The sequence below is a fragment of the Sorex fumeus genome, unplaced genomic scaffold (genome assembly GCF_029834395.1).
Source record: "Sorex fumeus unplaced genomic scaffold, SorFum_2.1 ptg000033l, whole genome shotgun sequence".
NCBI lineage: Eukaryota > Metazoa > Chordata > Mammalia > Eulipotyphla > Soricidae > Sorex > Sorex fumeus.
The window spans coordinates 13,929,963-13,950,194 of record NW_026606090.1 but is presented as its reverse complement, the minus strand read 5'-3'; the positions used below and the strand labels follow the sequence as shown (position 1 = coordinate 13,950,194).

The 20,232-nt window shown below is 44.3% G+C and overlaps 1 protein-coding gene across 3 annotated transcripts; it reads left to right on the top strand.

The window, feature by feature from the left end:
- Positions 1 to 652: 652 nt before the first annotated feature.
- Positions 653 to 17,707, top strand: SH3BP5L (SH3 binding domain protein 5 like). Of its 3 annotated transcripts, none has more exons than XM_056116758.1 (6): positions 653 to 873; positions 8,702 to 8,764; positions 9,464 to 9,592; positions 12,139 to 12,300; positions 13,986 to 14,159; positions 14,870 to 17,704. In XM_056116758.1, the coding sequence occupies exons 1-6, from the start codon at positions 691 to 693 to the stop codon at positions 15,320 to 15,322; spliced, it is 1,164 nt and encodes a 387-aa protein (XP_055972733.1). In that variant the 5' UTR covers positions 653 to 690; the 3' UTR covers positions 15,323 to 17,704. The 3 variants fall into 3 exon arrangements, with proteins under 3 accessions (XP_055972733.1, XP_055972735.1, XP_055972734.1); XM_056116760.1 differs by lacking the exon at positions 653 to 873 and adding an exon at positions 2,742 to 2,757 and having other exon boundaries at positions 14,870 to 17,706; XM_056116759.1 differs by lacking the exon at positions 653 to 873 and adding an exon at positions 7,645 to 7,709 and having other exon boundaries at positions 14,870 to 17,707.
- Positions 17,708 to 20,232: the final 2,525 nt, after the last annotated feature.

The window sequence follows — 20,232 nt, the reverse complement described above, 5'->3', positions numbered from 1 at the left end:
GAGAGAACCTGGGTTGCGAGCAGGGAAGGGTAGTCTGGAAGTCGCGGATCGGGAAGCGACTGGAGCGAGCGGAGCTGGAACTTGCGGGAGGAGTGGGAGCTCAAGCCCTTGTATCCTGAGGAAAGAAGTTAAGCTGGCCTGGGGGCGCGGGGTATGGGGCGGGTGGTCAGGGAGTTCTTGGGAGACTGAAGGGTTGGAAGGAAATGGTGACCAATATTTTGATAGTGACCAAGTACTTGGCCTTTTTTCTTTTTTCTTGTTTCTTCTGCAGCTTTCTGGAGACTCTAATTCAGCAGCCTCTGTTTGGGCTCAGCCTTCTCTCTCCAGCTGCCGCCACAGCCTGGAGACTTCAGCCCTCCCGAATGGTGCTCCTCTTTGCAGGCCTTGGCCTAAGACCCAGGCCCCTATTTCCCCCTGCCTCCGAGCTGTTGCTCTGGCTCCTTCCTGGTAGACTCTCCACAGAGACTGAAGAACTTTTGCCCACACAAGGCGTTATTTTTGTGAACCTCACTGACGGCTTAAATCTCTGCCCCTAACAGAGTGTGAGGTTCTTTTTTTGCCCCCTTCCTTCACTCTAAAAAGTGGGATCTTTCTTGTTACCTAGAACAAGGAACACCCGCGTTTGGGAACTGGTCCCAGCATGTCACTCCCCCCTTGTGCATAGAAGGGCTCTGCCCTCTCCCCAGCAGCATGGCTGAGCTCAGGGAGGTTCCAGGAGGGCGAGAAACCCCTCAGGGGGAGATTCGACCTGAGGTTGTAGAGGATGAGCTTAGGCGGAGTCCAGTAGCAGAGGAGCCCCAAAGAGGCAGAAGCAACAGCAACGAAGCCAAATTATCCCCAAGAGAGGAAGAAGAACTGGACCCTAGAATACAGGTGAGAGGATTTAGCAGGGAATGACAGAGTTCAGTTTACCTGAAGAGCTGCCAGATGATTAAGGGATTAGACTTATTTTCTCTAGTACACTGCCATGGGAAAGCAAATTAAGTTTGTCACCAAAATCTTTGATATATATCTATATGCATAGATATAGATATCTATAGATGTCTTTCTATATCAACTATACATATAAGGTAAAGGTAAAGGTAAAGGCCCTCCCATTGATCGTCGATTTGCTCGAGCGGGCCCAGTAACGTCTCCATTGGAGACTTTGTTGTTACTGTGTCTGGCATATCGAATACTCTCGGTAGCTTGCCGGGCTCTCCGAGAGGGGCGGAGGAATCGAACTCGGGTCGGCCATATGTGTATATATATATTGATTTAGCACAACAGTTCGTGCTAAAAGGATTGCATATTGGAAAATGCAGAGAAAAGCCCAGTCTAAGTGATATGTTGCTGAAGATTACTGAAGAAGTGAAGCAATAAATTGTCAACAAATACAGGGAGCACACTTTAGGGCAGTGGAGATTAAGTAGTTCTTTACAAACAAGCAGAGAGGCACTTGGCCCAGAGATGTGGGTGAGTAGAACAGGAGAAGCCTCTGAATCTTTTCTCACTTTACTATTGCATCCCCAGGACATTCACATAAAGGTGAACCCATGTCTTTTGAAGGTTGGGCATCAAGCTTAGACCCGTAGGTTAGACTGATGTGTTTCTGGAGTTGTATCTGTTATGGTCATTCTCTATGACATATTCCTGAACCTGAGGGTGCTGGGTCTCTAGGTGTGCTGATGACATAGTCTCCTTGGAATTCACTATTGTACTATTAGGGAGAGGCAGGCTTCAGAAAGGAGCCTTGTGGCATTCAGGTCTTCTGAGTGTGGGCTCTTCTGGATGAAGAGGAATGTCTTTTGATTTCTTTTGGTTTCTTTTGGTGTTATCAGTGCGCAAGACTGGATTATCTTGATAACACCTTCAGAATTAAGTGGATGTTTATTTCTCTGGATTCTCAGTACATCCATGGGTCTCTACCCACAGATCCATCAGAACCCATTATGGAGCTTTAAAAATACCAGACTCTGCGCTCCACCCAGATAGGTGAATTCTGCCGGTCTGGGTGGAGCAAAAACTGGTTCTGACAGGAAGTTTGGTAAGTCCACTGGGCCAAAGACATCCCCCAAAGCAGAGACCCTGTTAAGGTATGCCCCAGGAATTCCCAGATATGGCTGTCATTAGAGTGAAATTTTCTAACCTGGTGTATAGTGTTTCTTCACAGGCAGGAAACTTGTATTCTCTTTTTTGTGTGTCAAATCCTGCTATAAATTGGCAAGAAACTAGATCCTAGCTGTCTCGAGTGTGCTGTCCCCTAGAGAAGACCATTGGCTGGTTCTCCTTGTTCTCTAAGACTTCCGTTTAGTGAGAAGGTTTTAGAGGAAGAAAAAAAGGATGTCACTTGGAGGGTCCGTATTTATTTCCCTGTTACTCTCTACTTCCTTTGCAGATCTATTTATTCCTCAGTTAAGATGATAAATTCACTCACTGTTTTTGAAAAGTATATGATTTATGTGTTTACAGTGTGTTGATTTTGGTTTTGGTGTCCACCACTACCACCACCACCATGAGTTACTGGTGACCTGTAGGAGACCTGTGGGAGCATCAGTAGCCTTGAGCATCCATATCTGTGGTTGAAGTGTTCTGGCATCCAGGAAATGCATGATTCAGGAAGGTCACTCTACTTGCTGACTGCACACTGAATGGATGATGCATGCTGACTCAGACTTCATCCTTCTTGAATTCCATTTCAGCCAAGTGCCAGGGATCTCTTATGGAATAAAGCAAATGGACTGTGTTGCCAACTGCCCCAAACAGAGCTCTGGTGTGGTATAGTATTCCACCAAACTTTGACAGGACTCCTCTGACCTGGTTGTTTTCCCCAGAATTTCTTTCTCTCTAGCTTGCTCTGCTCTTCATTCTTTGTCCTAGGAGAAAGACCTTTGAGTACAGGGACAGACATTTACAGAAGATTATAATTGTGGAGCAATCATGTGGGTGTGAGTTAGCATATAGAAAGATAATGTCCACATTGGTTTTGGGTAGTAGCTAGAATTCTTCCCATCCTTTTTCAAGTGGTGATTCCTTCTTCTGGTGATACCTTTAAGGACTGAGAACATTTTGGGTCTTAGAACCGGGATTTATGGACCACTGGATCTTCTCCAACAGGATTATTGTAGAGTGACCTTTACCCACCCCCTCTTTTCTTTCCCAGAATCAATGTTTGTCTTGCTCTTATTCTGTTGTTTCTAATATAGCCGTGATTTTCATAGGTGTATGCCTGTTTTCTCTGAGGTCTATTCAGGGATATTCTTACAATAATAAGTAGTAGATTGGGTCCTAGATAGTATTTTGTCCCTGATTTCCTCACCTCAGTTTTTCTTTTTTAGCAATATGAATTAAGAAAATTCTAGTGAGAGCTGCTAAAAGTACCAGTTCATCTTATCTCCCAGATATTTTGAAGCTCAAGTAGGCCAAGTTGAGCTGGGGGAGCTGTTCCCACAGAGAAAGATACTGCCTCTTATTTTGACAAGGTATGGCTTTTTGTGAGGGTCTGTCAGGATAATCAGCTTGTTTGAAGATACTGCATTGGTTGCTACCGCTTGATTTCTTCTAGCATATTTGGAGCATGTGGTTCTAGATTGGCTTCTTGTCTTACGACTCAAGGTTAACTACTCAGGTTTCCCATTATACATCACAGTATGGGAAGCCCATGTGCCACGTTGAAATATGCCATGAAGGACCAAATTTATGATTTGAAAATTGTAGTTAAATCAAAGAAAGTGTTAGCACGTTGAAATATAATCTTGTGGCTGTATTGTGTTCAGCGAAATATATATTCTTATAATTTTTATTTGCTTTTGCTTTATTTAAAAATGTGATTGCTAGAAAATTAAAAATTCCATATGAGATCCCTAAGTTCTTAAAAAAAATTGAATCACCATGAGATACAGTTATGAAATTGTTCATGATTGGGTTTCAATCATACAATGAATGTTCCAACACCCATCCCTTTACCAATGTACATTTCCCACCACTAGTGTCTCCAAGTTTCCCTCCTGCCCCTGCCCAAGCCTGCCTCTCTGACAGACACTTCTCTTCAACCTCCCTCTTTTTCCCATTTTAGGCTATTTATATCACTTTACTTCCTTTACTAAAAACAAAATCAGTTTTTGTTTAGAGTTATTCTCATGGTCTCATTTTCATAGTCTCATAGTGGTTCCTTCTCTGTTGTAATTACATTCCACCACCACCCCCTGTCTCCAATTGTGGCAAGCTTCCTACCATGGACCAATCCTCCTTACCCTCCATTCTACTCTCTTTGGTATTATTCTCATACTATGGTTTTGTTTTGTTTTTGTTTTTTTAATCCCGCAAATCTCTGTCTGTCTCTGTCTCTCTCCATCTGTCTCGTTTCATTTAGTGTGATAATCCCCATGTCCGTCCATGTATAAGCAAATTTTACATTTCATTTTTCCTAACAGCTGCATAGTATTCCATTGTGTAGATATGCAATTGTTTCATTATGCAGTCATCTGTTCCCAGGCACTTGGGTTGTTTCCGTATTCTGGCTATTGTGAATAATGCTGCGATGAACATAGAATTGAAGATGGATTTTCTGGCTTGTGTTTTGGGGCCCCCAGGGTGTATTCCCAGCAGCAGTATTGCTGGGCCATGTGGAAGCTCAATTTTTTGTCTTTTGAGGGATTCCCATATTGTTTTCCCAAAAGGCGGGGCTAGTTGACATTCCCATCAGCTATGGATGAGAGTTCCTTCCTATCTTTTCTCATCTGCACCAGCACTGGTTGTTCTTGTTCTTTTGGATGTGTGCCAGTCTCAGTGGTGTGAGATAATACCTTATTGTTGTTGTGATTTTCATCTCCTTTATGATTAGTGATGTAGAGCATTTTTTCATGTGCTTTTTAGCCATTTGAATTTTTTCTTCAAGTTTCTGTTTGTCTCTGCCAATTTTTTGATGGGGTAGAGATTTTTTTCTTGTAAAATTTTACCAGTACCAAATATATCTTTGATATTAACTCCTTATCAGATGGATATTGGGGAAAGTTTTCTCCTTCTTTAGGCTGTCTTCATATACTGCTTATCATTTCCTTTGAGGTGTAGACTCCTTAGTTTAATGCAGTCCCATTTGTTTATATTTGCTTCCACTTGCTTGTTCAGTGATGTTTCAGCATGGGTGTCCTTATAGGGACTGTATCAAATCTGTACAATGCTTTGAGGTGTTTACCTCAAATGATTTAATGATATTAATCCTCACATATCATGAGCAGGGGGTATGTTTCCATTTCCTCATCTCCTCCTTTATTTTTAGATTAGTGTTTTGTAGTTTTCTTTGTATAATTCTTTCTCCTCTTTAGTTAGGCTGCTTCCGAGGTATTTAATTTTCTGAGTTACAGTTGTGAATGAGATTGTTTTTAAAATATCTCTTCCTTCTCTTTCATTATTTGTATATAAGAAAGCCATGGAATTTTGCTGATTAATTCTGTAGACTGCCTCTTTGCTGTTGTTTCTAGGAGCTTTTTGTAGAGTCTTGGATTTTCTAACTCTAGTATCATGTCATCCCCAAATAAGGAGAGAGCTTGACTTCTTCCTTTCCTATTTGATGCCTTTGATTTCTTTCGCTTACCTAATTGATAATGGTGAGTACTTCTGGTGCCATATTGATTAGAAGTGATGAGAGAGGGTAGTCTGGTGTTGTGCCTGATCCTTGAAGGAGTGCTCTGGGTCCTTCACCCTGTCCCCCACTACCCCATTGAGTATAGTGTTTGGGGTGGGCTTGTTTACATGGCTTTGACTATATTGAGGAAAAGTTCATTTAATTCCCATTTTGTTGAGTGTTTTTTATCATGGATGAGTGCTGGATCTTGTCAGATGCTTTCCAGTGTCTATTGATTTGATAATACGATTTTTATTTTTTCATTTATTGATTGTGTCTTATGTTGATTGGGCAGGAGCGGTAGCACAGCAGGTAGGGTGTTTGCCTTGCACGTGGCTGACCCGGCTGACCCGGGTTCAATTCCTCCGCCCCTCTCCAAGAGCCTGGCAAGCTATTGAGAGTATTTCGCCTGCACGGCAAAGCCTGGCAAGCTACCCGTGACGTATTTGATATGCCAAGCATAGTAACAGCAAGTCTCACAATAGAGATGTTACTGGGCCCGCTCGAGCAAATCGATGAACAACGGGAGGACAGTGCTACAGTGCTACGTTGATTGTTAAACCACTGTTGTATCCCTGGGCTGAATCCTACTTGGTCATGGTATATGATCTTTTTGATGAGTTGTCATAGTATATGATTTCTGTTAGCTAATATTTTCTTGGGGATCTTTGCCTCTCTCTCTCTCTCTCTCTCTCTCTCTCTCTCTCTCTCTCTCTCTCTCTCTCTCTCTCTGCGTCTCTGTTTGCTTTTGGTATCAGGATCAGGGTGACGTTTGCTGCATAGAAACTGTTTAGGAGTGTTCTGTTTCTTCAGTTTCCTAGAAGATCCTGAAAAGGTTTGGCAGTGGGTCCTCTTCAAAGCTTTGAAAGAATTCACTAGTGAATCCCTCTGGACTGCCCTGGGCTTTCTGTTTCTGGGAAGACTTTTGATTACGACTTTAATTTTATCATTAGTGATACAACTGTTCTGCTATTCCAGATTATCTTGATTCAGCCTTGGAAGTTTATAGGAGTCCAGGAATTTATCTATTTCTTCTAGGTTTTGTGTTGTGGCATAAAGACTCTCTGTACTTTCTGATGATCCTTTCAGTTTCTGGTTTCTCTTGTGACAACCCCACTTTTGTTTCTGATTCTGTTTATTAGAGATCCCATTATTTTTTGGTTAGCTTTTTTTTTTCCTGAAAAGTTTAAAGTCGGGATTCACATTGTTGTAGGATTTTTTTTTCCTTGTGAAGCAAGATAATTTTTCTTGTACAAAATTTTCTTAGAAAGATGTGAGAGGAGAAAAAGAGGGGAAATATCTGCTTAAGAGAGAACACTGGTTTTCCAGAGTAGAAAAGGCTAGCAGAGAGAAACAATCAAGCAAGATAAATGTTCTTGATTGTTTCTCAAGGGAGAACACAAAATTGAAGAACAAGCTGTTCCTGGTTCTCTTATATGTTTATTTCTTTTTGTTTCTTTTACTTTAAGTGGCTGGAGCTATCCATAGCACAGCAGTAGGCCGTTTGCCTTGCACGTGGTCAGGGAGGCCGACCCGGGTCCGATTCCTCTGCCTCTCTTAGAGAGCCTTGCAAGCTGCCGAGAGTATTTTGCCACACGGCAAAGCCTGGCAAGCTACCCGTGACGTATTCGTATGCCAAACACCGTAACAACAAGTTTCACAATGGAGACGTTTCTGGGCCCGCTCAAGCAAATCCATGAACAACGGGAGGACAGTGCTACAGTGCTACAGCAGTGCTACTTTAATTAGGACATATAACTTTGATTCCTGATTTTCACTTGACCCAAATATTTTTGGGCATGAGGAAGAGCAGAGACTTAAAAAAACTAAAGTGCCATGATATGTTGGGTTGTTAGAAGAGGTGAATGGGAGCCAGCAATAGTGTTGTTTCTGCCAAGTACATATTTTCTATTGGTATTGACAGGAGTGGATACCAAGCTAAATCCTATTGTCCTGTTTAGGGACAAAGGACTCGTGAAGGAGGGTCCGGTAGCGAGCTAAACACAGGCATTTTCTCAGTCATTACTCGTCTTTTAAAGTGTTCTTCAATTGTTGGTCTCGAAGCCCCCAGAGCTTGGTTAAGAAAGGCCACGAAAGGGTATTTGAGGTCAGTAATTACCTCCCTGCTCTCTGCCATCCCATTTAGAAGCCCTGATGAAAGGGCTGAACTGGTTCCATGTTTCTGGCATCTTCTCCCTAAGAAATGTCTTTTATTTGTGGTTCCTTGGGTTAGTGGAAGAGATCTTGTGCATCTCGTCCTCATGCTTCTGTGTCCTGTCTTTCTCTGGGATCGACCCTTTCTTCTCCCGCCTTGAGAAGTTCAGACAGCCTCTGCTTTTGTGTTCATGACCTCTCTATCTTTTGCCATAATGCTGAGATCTTTGTGTCTTGCATAGAGACCAAGTGCTACAAAACTCCAACGGGTTCCAACCTCTACTGTTTTGAAAATCGAATATGCCCTCCCCTATGCTCAGCCTCTTTTGTTTCTCTCCTGACAACCTGTCTGCCCCAGATACTTGCTCTGCTTTAATTTCCTGGCCTGGTAGTAAGTGCTTTGAGTACCCTACCCTGGCCTGCTGCTGCCAACTACACTTTGACTCTCACCTTGCCCTTCCCTAACATAGTTTTTAATATCAGCAGGGTCTGCTACTTACTAATAGACCACTGGGATTATCAGGTTTTACAGTGCTGAACTGTGATGTGTGTGGTAAATATGTGCCCGGGGACTTGTTCTCTCTGAAACAGACTTGTATTCTGAGGCGACTCCTGCCCAAGTCAGCTCTCTCCCTCAGACTGCACTGCCAGACTGTGAGCATACTCACACTCTGGCAGTGCAGTCTGAGGGAGAGAGCTGACTTGCTTTCATTTGACTGTGTGCATATGAGCATTCCTTTCTCCAAACCTACTACCTGCCACAGGAGGGTGGTGCTATGAGGATTGTAGCTGACTGCATATGTTTGATCTCCAATAGAAGATATTTCACTGTCCCTTTTCATGTCTTTCCTTTGCTGTTTGTGTTGGTTTTTCTTCCTGTAGTGCACTCCTATCCCACCAGTTCACCTAAAGTAATGTCCTTCTACTGCTCTTTCTTCTCCTTAGGAGGAGCTGGAACATCTGAATCAGGCCAGTGAAGAGATCAACCAGGTGGAGCTACAGCTGGATGTGAGTTGCATTCTTTCCTCTTGTCCTTGAGGAAATATCAGGGTTATTAGTCTGCCTGCCTGCCTGCCTGCCTCCCTCCCCTCCCCTCCCTTCCCTCCCTTCCTCTTCCTATCCCCTTCCCCTTCCTCCCCTTCCTTCCCCTCCTCTCACCTCCCCACCTCTCCCTTCTACTCCTCCCTCCCTCCCTCCCTCCCTCCCTCCCTCCCTTCCTTCCTTTATCTTCCTCTCTTCCTTACATTTTCCCTTCCTTCCTTCCCTCCCTTCTTTCCCTCCTTCCCTCCTTTCTTCTTCCCATCCCCTTCCCCTTCCTTCCCTCTGCTTCCCCTCCTCTCCCCTCCCCACCTCTCCCTTCTACTTCTCCCTCCCTCCCTCCCTCCCTTCCTTTTCTTCCTCTCTTCCAGTTTCCATTCCTTCTTTCCCTCCATCCCTCCCTTCTACCCCCCCTCCCTCCCTCCCTCCCTCCCTCCCTCCCTTCCTGCTTGCTTGCTTTCTATCTCACATCCAGCCTTCTCAAAGGTTGCTCCTGACTCTGCTGACTCTGCAGAATTACTCCAGGGGAGGGAGAGGGTTGGGGGCGGGGACAACAACCTGTAGGATGCCAGAGCTTGAATCCGAGTTACTACTCTATTCTATTCTATTGCATCAGCCCCTCAGTGTTTCTTGTGTATTCTGTCTGTAACATCCTCATTCCTTTCCTAGGAGGCCAGAACCACCTATCGGAGGATCCTACAGGAGTCAGCAAGGAAGTTGAATACACAGGGTTCCCACTTAGGGAACTGTATTGAGAAGGCCCGTCCCTATTATGAGGCTCGGAGACTAGCTAAGGAGGTTTGGCTAGCTTTTCTGTCTCTGAAAGACCCTTTGTTATTTCTCCCTTCCCTTTGATTCATGTGCATCTTTATTTTATTTACCTCTTCTGTGCTTTACCATTCTCCTCCCCCTTTTTTTTATTTATATAAATAATGTAGATTCACTACTATAAACCTAATTATAACTAAAGCTGTAAAGCAAAAATAGCGAGGGCAAGAAAAGCAAGATTTCTGCAAGTCATGCTATGTGCATATTCAAAATTTTTGTCCTTGGATGTAAAGTCAAGTGCCATGAGCCGACAGATAGTGATGACAGCATTGAAAGAGTTCATTACATAGAGTTCCTAAAAGGAAGGAAGCATAAGGGAGCATGCATGCCAGTCCATACAGACCACTTGGAAAAGTAGCTGGGCTGATTAGAAGGCAAGAGGAGAAAGCTTATATTAGCCTCCTTGATTTTTTTATTTTTCTTTTTGGGTCACACCTGGCGATGCACAGGGGTTACTCCTGGCTCTGCACTCAGGAATTACCCCTGGCAGTGCTCAGGGGACCATATGGAATGCTGGGAATCAAACCCGGGTCGGCTGCGTGCAAGACAAATGCCCTACCCGCTGTGCTATCACTCCAGCCCCTCACTTTTTTAATTATTGTTTGTATAAGACAAGATAAGCAACTTTAAACAAAATTAGGATTGGATAGTTTGAATAGTGGACTCTGGAATGATCTCTAGCTTTTTGTTTCTTGACCCTGATGTCCTTTAGTGCTGGAGAAGTACTCTCTGATGTGTGACGTAGAGAAAAGAGGTGGTAAGATTTGGATGATTATGTGTTTAGGAAAGTTGTGCTTACAGAGTTTACCTACTTTAAGAATTTGCTATGTCTGGGAAATTTGAAATGGAACCCAAAAGATCAAAGTATGGTAGGGGAAGTGGGAGGAGTGATAGTACAGAGGGTAGGTCATTTGTCTTGGATGTGGCCAACCTGGGTTTGAGCCCCATACCCTGAGCCCACTAAGAATGATCTCTGGGAGAAAAGACCAGAACAGAGTACTCACAGTGCGATGGGTAGAGGAATGGGGGAGGAGAAGGGAGAGGTGAGAGATGAGAAAGAGATCAGAGTATCATAAAATACAGTAAATCAAGAACTGTGATTAATATAGCACATAAGACTTAATATTTGAAGGTGTATTTTCTATCAGATTTTGGGACCACAGAGATAGTGCTTAAAGTGCTTGCTTACTGTGCAGACTTCTGTCCCTGTTTGATCCTCAGTACTGCATATGGTCTCCCAAACACTGCCAAGAGTGATCCCTGGGCACAGAGTAAGTCCTGAGCACACAGGTGTGACCCAAAAAAGCAGAAATTTCATACTAGATTTCTTTTTTCTCTACAGTGCCAGGAATTGGACACATAATTGCATGCACTATTTCAGGGCCACATTTCTGATCCATTTTTTGCTATTTTTATTCCTTTATTTTATTTAATTGATATGGTTCCATGTCAATAAAGATATTTGTTACGCACGCGCGCGCACACTTCTTTGTTTTTTAAACTACTCCCGGTGGTACTGTGAGGTCTCTCCTGGCAGTGCTCAGGCGGCCTTGCAGACTGGATATTGATACTGGGCCTCCTGCAGGTACAATGTGTGTTCTAGCTCATTGAGCCATCTCTGTCACCTCCATAACATCAATTTTTAAAATTGATGATGAAATTTTAAAAATTTACCTTGGATTAGAATTTATTTTTGTTTTCCTTTTTATTTCATGTTTTTTCTTTTGGGGAGGGGCAGGGGTCACACTACAACCAGTGGTGCCCAGAGTTTACTCATGTCTTTGTGCTCAGGACTCACTCCTGGCAGAGCTCAGGGTTCATCTGGGATTCCAGTGATTGAACCCAAGTTGAGTGTGCAAGGCAAGTTCCTTATCCATTGTATCCATTGCATGATTCCCCTCCTCCATGTTCTCTGTTTGTTTTTGGATAAGCATGGCTATGATGAGTATCAGTAAAATTGTCTGATTTCTTCAGCCCCCCCCCCCCCCCCCCCCCCCGCACCAGACTTTATGATGTCAGGGGTGAATTTTCTATAAGATTGATTCAACGTTGCAAATCACCTTCCCTATATTCTCCCTAGGACAAAAGACCAACATTTTTTTTTGTTGTTTTTGGGTTACACTAGCAGTGCTTTGGACTTAGTCCTGGCTCTGCACTCAGGAATCACTGCCTATGGGCTCTTAGGGGGCATATAGGGTGCCAGGGATTGAACCTGGGTTAGCAGTGTGCCCTACCTAACCAAGACCAGATGCTTTGGAGAGTGCTAGATTTTATACACTCATCCTGCACTGGTGATGTCATTTTTTTAAATCTGTATTTCTACATTTAGCAATTCTTAATTAAGACTGAAGCCTTAATAAACTGTATAGAATGTTGCTTTCTCAACATTGATCCTTAGAGCAGCCTGGGTAGTGCAGGGGACATTGTCATGGGTCTTCCTCTCACCCTTGTCCTTACCCAAGATGGTCTCTGGGGGAAGTTGGCAGTTCCTTATCCTTATGGTCTTCTCCCTTCAGGCCCAGCAAGAGACACAGAAAGCAGCACTACGTTATGAACGGGCTGTGAGCATGCACAATGCTGCCAGGGAGATGGTGTTTGTGGCCGAGCAGGGTGTTATGGCTGACAAGAACCGGCTGGATCCCACATGGCAGGAGATGCTCAACCATGCCACCTGCAAGGTGAGCTGGGCCATACCAGCAGGTCCTTTACAGTCTTTCTGGTACCTTCTTTGCAGTCTCTTCATCTTGTCAACCTTCTTACTCTTTCTCCTCTTTCCACCTTTCAGTTTTGACTCTTGTTTCAGGCAAAGCCTATTTATTGGTCTCAGCCCTATTTGACCTCCAGTGCTTCTCAAATATATTTCCATATCACTTAATAAAACTTGCTGGGCATCTCTTCTTCAACCCTTACCTCCAGATGTGGGACTAGACTTACAGGACATGCTATATTCAAGTAATTACATTTTGTTGTGGTTAGCTGTGACCTCAGTTCTGTTTTCAGAATGTTCTATGTTTTTTTGATTTTGAGTTGAAGAAGAATTTTTGTATTATTAGTAAACCCCAAGGGGACTGGGGATCAAGAAGAGCCCTGGTATTAGCTCTACTCTTCCCTCCTAACCTTGAGATAGTACAGCAGGTGAGGTGCTTGCCTTGCACATGGCCAACACAGATTCAATACCCAGCACCTCAGTTAGTATCCCCAAGTTCAGCTAGGAGCTATCCCTGAGCACAAAATCAGAAATAAACCCTGAGCACTGCTGGGGGAGCACCAAAACAGAAACAAGGACAAGACTGGTCCACTGGCTGTTTAAAAGTAATAACAATTCTGAGGACTGGTAAGATTTAAAATGATAGCACAGGCAGATTTAGTGTCTGATGAGAGTATACTTCCCTCTGTCTTCTCACTTTTTTTCCTATTACAAGAAGTGAGAATAGACCTCCTTCATAAGGGCACTAATCCCACTTATGAGAGGTTCTTTCTCATAGTTAATTACCTCTCAGAGGCTCCACCTCCAGTATGTCCACTTGAGGGTCTGGGACAGTTTTTTCATAGTAGGCACTACATCCTACTGGGGAGGGGAAGTAACTGAAATTATCCAGTGGAACAGAAGTAGTTTGGGATGTAATTGGGTTTGGTTTGTTCACTTAAAGAAGTTGGAGATTTAGTGGGGCAATGAGGTTGTTTTTTGTTATTTTGTTTTTTCTCCTGAAAAGGGAGGCCAACTAAGTTTGGGAAACTTGGGACTAGAATTGCAGTTTGTAAATTTTGTGGGAATGCTCTTAATCTAGTTATTCTATTGGGAGGGCCCTGTTTGGTACTTTTTGGTGTTTTCCTTGGTCACGCTTCACAGCAGCTCTACTTGTACGTAGCTCACAGAAGTAGAGCATAAGACTCAGGAATTGGTGGTGAAGTTTTGTTTTTGCAATGTATGACAGGTTCTAATATTTATCTGCCCACAATGTGGTTAGGATAGCTGCCTGCTGTGGTGAAGCTCTCACCTGCACTCTGCTCCAGTGGGGACACCTAGAGAACCCAGCGCAGAGTTCTGGCTTCCTTATTGGGGCTTTTTCCATCCTGTCACCCTCAGCTCATGAAGCTCCCAAGCACAGCGACTGTGACTGTTGTAGTTCTGGAGCTGCCCCATACCCTCATATGTAGTAAAGAAGCCTAGCCCACTCTCCTAGCAGCAACAGAGTGAGTGTGTAAGCAGGTCAGGGACTCACTGTGCCATGTCGTCTACAGTCTGGGGAGAGCACCTCAGGGTATAGTAGGGATGGCAGCCTGGGAAAAATGACAGGGCTAGGAGATGAGGAGATGATGGTTCCAGCTCAGTGATATATCTCCTGCCCTCTACCTGGGCTAGGTAAATGAGGCAGAGGAGGAGAGGCTTCGTGGTGAGCGGGAGCATCAGCGAGTGACTCGACTGTGCCAGCAGGCTGAGGCTCGAGTCCAGGCCCTACAGAAGACCCTCCGTCGGGCCATTGGCAAGAGTCGTCCTTACTTTGAGCTGAAGGCGCAGTTCAGCCAGATTCTAGAGGTAACTGAGAGGGAGATGGGAGGATGGGTGGACTGGGTGGGGACATGTTACTCGGGGCTGTTCTTCACACCAATGAAAAATACATGTACTCAGTATAGCCCTGTAGAGTGAGGGTGGGGTTGGGGTTGGGATTGGTGCTGGGATACTTAGAGGGATAGAGTGCATGCTTTGCATGTGTAAGGCCTGGGTTTTTCTCCAGCACTGCATGGCCTCCTGAGCCCCACTGGGTTAGGGCTTAGTGACCCCAACACTGCTTGACCTGGGCTGTACTGCCCACCAGTTGCCTGGGAGTGGCAGTAGAAACCTTGAGCACTGCTCAGGAGCCCCAATCCCCCCCCCCCCCCCCCCCCAAGGTACAGTAAGTGGGACGTAAACAAGATTGAAAGTGAGAATGAGGGACATCAGGATGAATGGGGGAGAGAACTATCTAGACAGGGAGAGGGAAAAATAGGAAGAAGAGGAGTATATGGGAATGAACACCAGGGAGAAAGATCTAGAATGTTTAATGTAGGTCAGGAGCAGGATAGGAATGCTGGCGAAGGGGGGACCTAGGAAGAAAAGGAGGTGAGTGGGGTGCCGTGAGGTACTGCAGGTCTCTGTTAGTTGGGAAGGCTGATGCTGTAAGAGTGCTAAATCGGGCTGACAGGATCCGCCATCTCCAAGGGCTGTGAAGAATTGCCTGGTGGGTTACTTTGTCCCTTCCTCTGCAGGAGCACAAGGCCAAGGTGACAGAGCTGGAGCAGCAGGTGGCCCAGGCCAAGACTCGCTATTCAGTTGCCCTGCGCAACCTGGAGCAGATCAGTGAACAGATTCATGCACGGCGCCGGGGCCTCTCCCCTCACCCTCCAGGCCAGCGGCGCTCTTCTCCTGTAGGAGCTGAAGCTGGGCCTGATGGAGGCGAGGAGGGGGACAGTGGGATTATGGAGGGGGCTCAGGGAGGGGGCCTGGAGGAGGGTATTAACCTGGACACTGACACCCTGAGCCTGCTGAGCCTGCGCACTGTGGCGTCTGACTTGCAGAAGTGTGACTCTGTGGAACACCTGCGGGGTCTCTCAGATCATACCAGTCTGGATGGCCAGGACATTGATCATCAGAGTGGCGATCATCGGGGTAGCTACAGTGGAAGCCACGGGGGCCGACATCAGCGCAGTGTCAGCCTATAGCCCTACACTTAGGGAAACTAGTTTGTGTCTTACCAGCCTACACAGGGCTGTATCAGTCTCTAGTTTGCTCTGCTCTGGTCCTTGCTTACCTCAAAGAGATCAGGTCAGATCTCTTCAGAAGGCTTGTCTCTGGTTCACACATCTCTTCAGCTGCTGACTGCTCACAGTCAGAAACCCTTTGCTGTACTCTTTCTGATAACTCTCACCTTTCTGGCTTTTTCCCTCAGGGAACTTGTTTTAGAAGGCAAATGGAAGCCATCAGAGAAGGCTTGGCTTCTTGGCATCTCAGCCCCATCCTGAATTTATGAACAAATGCCTTTCTGTAGTACTAGTCCTCCCATTTTCTTCTCTAGTAGGGGCCCTGGAGATGCTGCTGACCTCTTCTGGTGCCCTATGCCTTGTCTTCGGTCCCAAATGGTCCTTTTATAACATTTAGATGTACTATAAGATTGTGTTCTCTGGAAGACAGTACTCTTTTAAAAACATGCTTTTCATGACCTAAGCCACTGTCCTCTGTGTATCTTAAGGCAGGGCTCGAAGGGTGCCAGTGTCAAGAGTAGTGAATCCTCAACCCCACTGTCAGTTTTACGGTACCACCATCTCCAAATAGTCTCCAGTGAGTAAGGCAATGGCCCAGCTAGACTGGGCCCTTAACATTGCCCAGGGTGCTAGTAGAAACCTAACAAGATTAAATGTATAGAGATTTAGTGTTGTGTTTTCTGATGGTTGAGATCCCTTCCGTTTCTGCTGTGGAGTTCCTAGACCGAAGATAAGCACCTTCCTGCAGGGAGTATTTGGAAATTGGTGCTTAACTGCTCTCATTGTTCTTCCCCAACTATACCATACCTAATCTAAATCTCTTGGGGAAGGCACAGGTCTCGTTGTCAGGCTTTCTCTAATGCCAGGGATTGGCCTGCGGTGCCACACTGTCCACAGGGAACAACTCTAGGTATCTGTTGCTCTTAGGATGTGTTTGGGGATAAAGGTGGAGAAAACACATAAGATCTGGTTGCCTTGGGAAAGCCAGTCCTTCTGTCTCATCTTTAAGGCTGAAAAGTGGGATCTTGACAAAGCTTCTACCTAGCTTTTGCTGCCATCAGTTATACGAGAGGATGTTGCCAGATGGCTTTGCTCTGAATCACAGATTTGAGGTGGATAGGGATGGGGGAAGAAAGAGTGGAACATGAGCATGTGTGCATGCATGCATAGGCCTCTGTGTGTGTGTGTGTGTGTGTGTGTGTGTGTGTGTGTGTGTGTGTGCGCGCGCGCGCCCCTCTTTAAATAAAATATTGTTTAATAGTCAAGTTTATTTTCCTTGTCCAGGGAGAAAGAAGGTGAAAGAGATCAATACAGAGAAAGGGGGAAGAACAGACTTGGTTTATTTGGTTTATGGAGGTTTCTTTTGCTGAATTGGTCAGGAAGGACTCCTCTGGAGGTGAACATGGCCATGGGAGGAGGAAAATTAAGAATGCTGTGAAGGTGGCTCATGGTTTGTGACAACGGGGATTGTGAACTATGTGAGGATGGATGGAGCTGTTGGAGAGCTGAAGCTTTATTGTTCTCTGAAAGAGGTGTGATGGGTGTGAGAAGCTGTGCTTGGAGTCTGCAGTGGTTGTTGAAGCCACTATGGTAGCCTAGGTGATTGATGCGGGTGCTGGAGGACAAGACTGTGCATATCTGGATGTGAGCATGAAGGGGAGGGTATACATACTGTTGTGGATTTTAACAAAGCTGTGTATTTACATATGATACCCAGTTATACTTGATTTCATTGTCTATGTAAAATTAAAATATAAATAAATGTAAGTGTAATTCCCAAGATAGGGCTTTACCGGTTGAGAGTGGGAGGGTTTTACATGCTTTTGTACTCACAGCTTTATAGTCTGTGAAACATGGGGAAATCTTCAGGGAAGGGATGAGAACTTGAGCCAAGGAATTGGAGATCTGGAGAATGGGGTATTTATGTGTTAACTAAAATATCACTGCCACCTGGGGAAAGGAATAAAACTTAAATGTTTTAGAGTTTTTTGTTTTTTGGGTTTGTTTTTATTTTTTTCAGTTTGTTTGCTTTGAGCCACACCTGGCTGTACTCAGGACTGGTTTTGTGCTCAGGGATCATTCCTGGCAGGCTCAGGTGACCATATGGGAGACTGGAGATCATACCTGGTTGAACATGTGCAAGGCAAGTTCCTCGGCCCCTAGTTTTCAGAGTTTTAATTAGGGGCTGCCTAAGGAAAACAAACAATTCTGATTACTTTCTTCACCTTACCCATAAGGCAGATCCACAACAGGTGGGAACAGGTGGGCTATTTTCAATAGAAAAAAGATTATATTATAATCTTTTAAAGTAGCAGTATTTTTCTTTAAAGGGTATATGTGAATTCCTAATATCCTGGCTGAGCAAAAAAATGCATATTTTGAATTGAGATCTGTATCTTGGAGTTGGGACCATTCTAGGTTCGAGGAAATGTAAATAAATTAAAAGTTAAAAATTTATAGTAAGAATTTTAGTTATATGAATATTTGTCTGGCATTTTTTTGTGGGTGTTTGGGGCCACACCCAGCTGTGCTCAGGGCTTATTCCTGCCTGTGCACTCAGGGATCACTCCTGGAGAGTTCAGGGGATCATATGGGGTCCCAGGGATCTAAGCCAGGTCAGCCACTTGCAAAGCAAGCACCTTCACTGCTCTGCTATCTCAGTGCACAGCTGCTGCTGCTGCTGCTGCTCCCTGTCTTCTTCTTCCTTCTTCCTCCTCTTCCTTTTCCTCCTCCTCCTCCTCCTCTCCTTCCTCTTCCTCTTTCTTTGTTCTTTTTTCTTTTTTTTAATGTAGGAGGCCACCATACTATTTAATACAGGTGGGGTGGAGTATGCTGAGTAGTAGCACCAGTGGCCCTGGTCCTTACAGCTATTGTGGTTGTTCTTTAGGGGCCAAAATGTAGATGAGCTGAGGCAATGAGGATTGTCAGAGCTTTTATTTTATTTATTTATTTTTTTATTGCATCACCATGAGATACACAGTTACAAAGCTTTCATGATAGGGTTTCAGTCATACAAAGTTCCAACTCACAGTCCTCCACCAGCATACATTTCCCACCACCAATATCCCCAATATCTCTCCCAGGACCCTCAACCCCCTGCCTGCCTCTATGGCAGGCACTTTTTTTCTTGGGGGGGGGGGGTGTATTTTTGATGTAAAAGCTTTTAAGAAGAAGGTTTTTGGGTTTTTTTTTGGGGGGGGGGGCCTGGAATTGACTGTAAAACCTGAAATTTATCTCTTCTGTGCCCTGTTTTTTTTTGTTTGTTTGTTTGTTTTCATAGACTGAATTTCAACAGAAACGTGCCTACATTAGAGCTAGGTGAGGAGGAAGTTGGGAAATTGTAGACTCTGTTAATACAGTAAGGAGGACTGTATATCTCAAATGAAGGCCTAGTGACCTTCATTTGAGTAGTGACCCCAGAGAGTCAATCAGGAGCTACTGGGTACTGAACATTCACTTTAATAGGTGCTGACCATGCCCTGAGACTTCCTTTTCTGAGATAATTCAAAGTGTCACCTGGCAGATAAGTGATAAAATATTTTCTTTTCATGGAAAAAGCAAGTACTGCTACCAGTGAGCGTGGCTTTTTGGGCTTTTTATGCTGAGACTGCAAACTCCTATTCTCCCATCATTTTCTGTCAGTGCAGGGACCAGTAAAGAAGTACTGCTTGTTTGCAAGTACTACCTATCAATGGGGCAAGAATGAGAAAAGCCAGGGGAGTTAGTGGCCCCTCTTTCAGTAGAAGGAAATAGCCAATACAATCAGTCTCCTGAGCCCTGTCCTAGTAGTAGTGAGTTGAACTTACTTAGTACTTCTCTGCTAGGCATATGTATGTAATGTGGTATGTAACACCAACAATGCCTTTTCAAATACCCAGACTACCTCTAGACTTACAAAGCATAATGGGACAGCTGGACTCTAGAGTTTCAAACTTGAGTTCTTGAATGAATGATCTCATAGAAACTAAAGGTGTGAGATTATAAAATGTGGGTAGAGTCACCTCTTAGGAAGTTTTATAGGAGAGAAGTGCTGAGAATTATAAAGTTACAAGGAATTTCAGAGCTGCATCAAGAATCAAGGTCAGTTAACCCTAAGAAATTTTCTTTTGAAATAAGAGATAGATTCCTGGGGTGTACGGAGTCTTATCTTCCTATTTCTTATGTATTGTCACATACACTGAGTGATAATAACTTCTTTTGAATTTCTTACCCAAGTATGCATCTGACTTCAGTTCCAGAGAACCTATTTAATACATACCTAGTTAAGTGGGATTTTGTGTGTCTGTCTTCCCATCTCCCACCTTACACTCTCCGCCTCTAAATACACATATCTCCATGGGGTGAGTTCTCAAATTTCTCTATGCTTTAATAAATGAGAAAATGTAGGTGTGCTTAGCACAAAGCTGTTAGTGAATGTCAGCCATATACTTGTTAGCTGTTTGCACCTTGTTAATACAGCAAGGAGGAGTGTGTATATTGTATGCTAGATAAGGAGACTTTTCATAAAGATCTTACTGAAGATTGTAATTTCTCCCTCATGGACTTTAATTTTGTGAAGCCCAACAACCTTAATCTGCTAGTTGTATCTGTCCATTTTGAGTGGCTTTTCTGGCTGTTCCAGTACTCATGTCGCAGCAGTGGGCAGCAGCAACCTGAAGAGGGTGAAGCATGATCTGGGTCTAATGCACAATGTCTGTCTCTAACAAGAGCTTCCTGGAAAACAGTTCATGGTAGCCTGGGAGGTCAGATATATCCAGCATTATTAAACTGTTCATGCATGAACTTCTTGTATATCTGAATTCCCTTGGAATCAGCCACTAAGTGTAACAACTGAGTCACTTGTGCAACCACTGCCATTTGAGACCAAATCT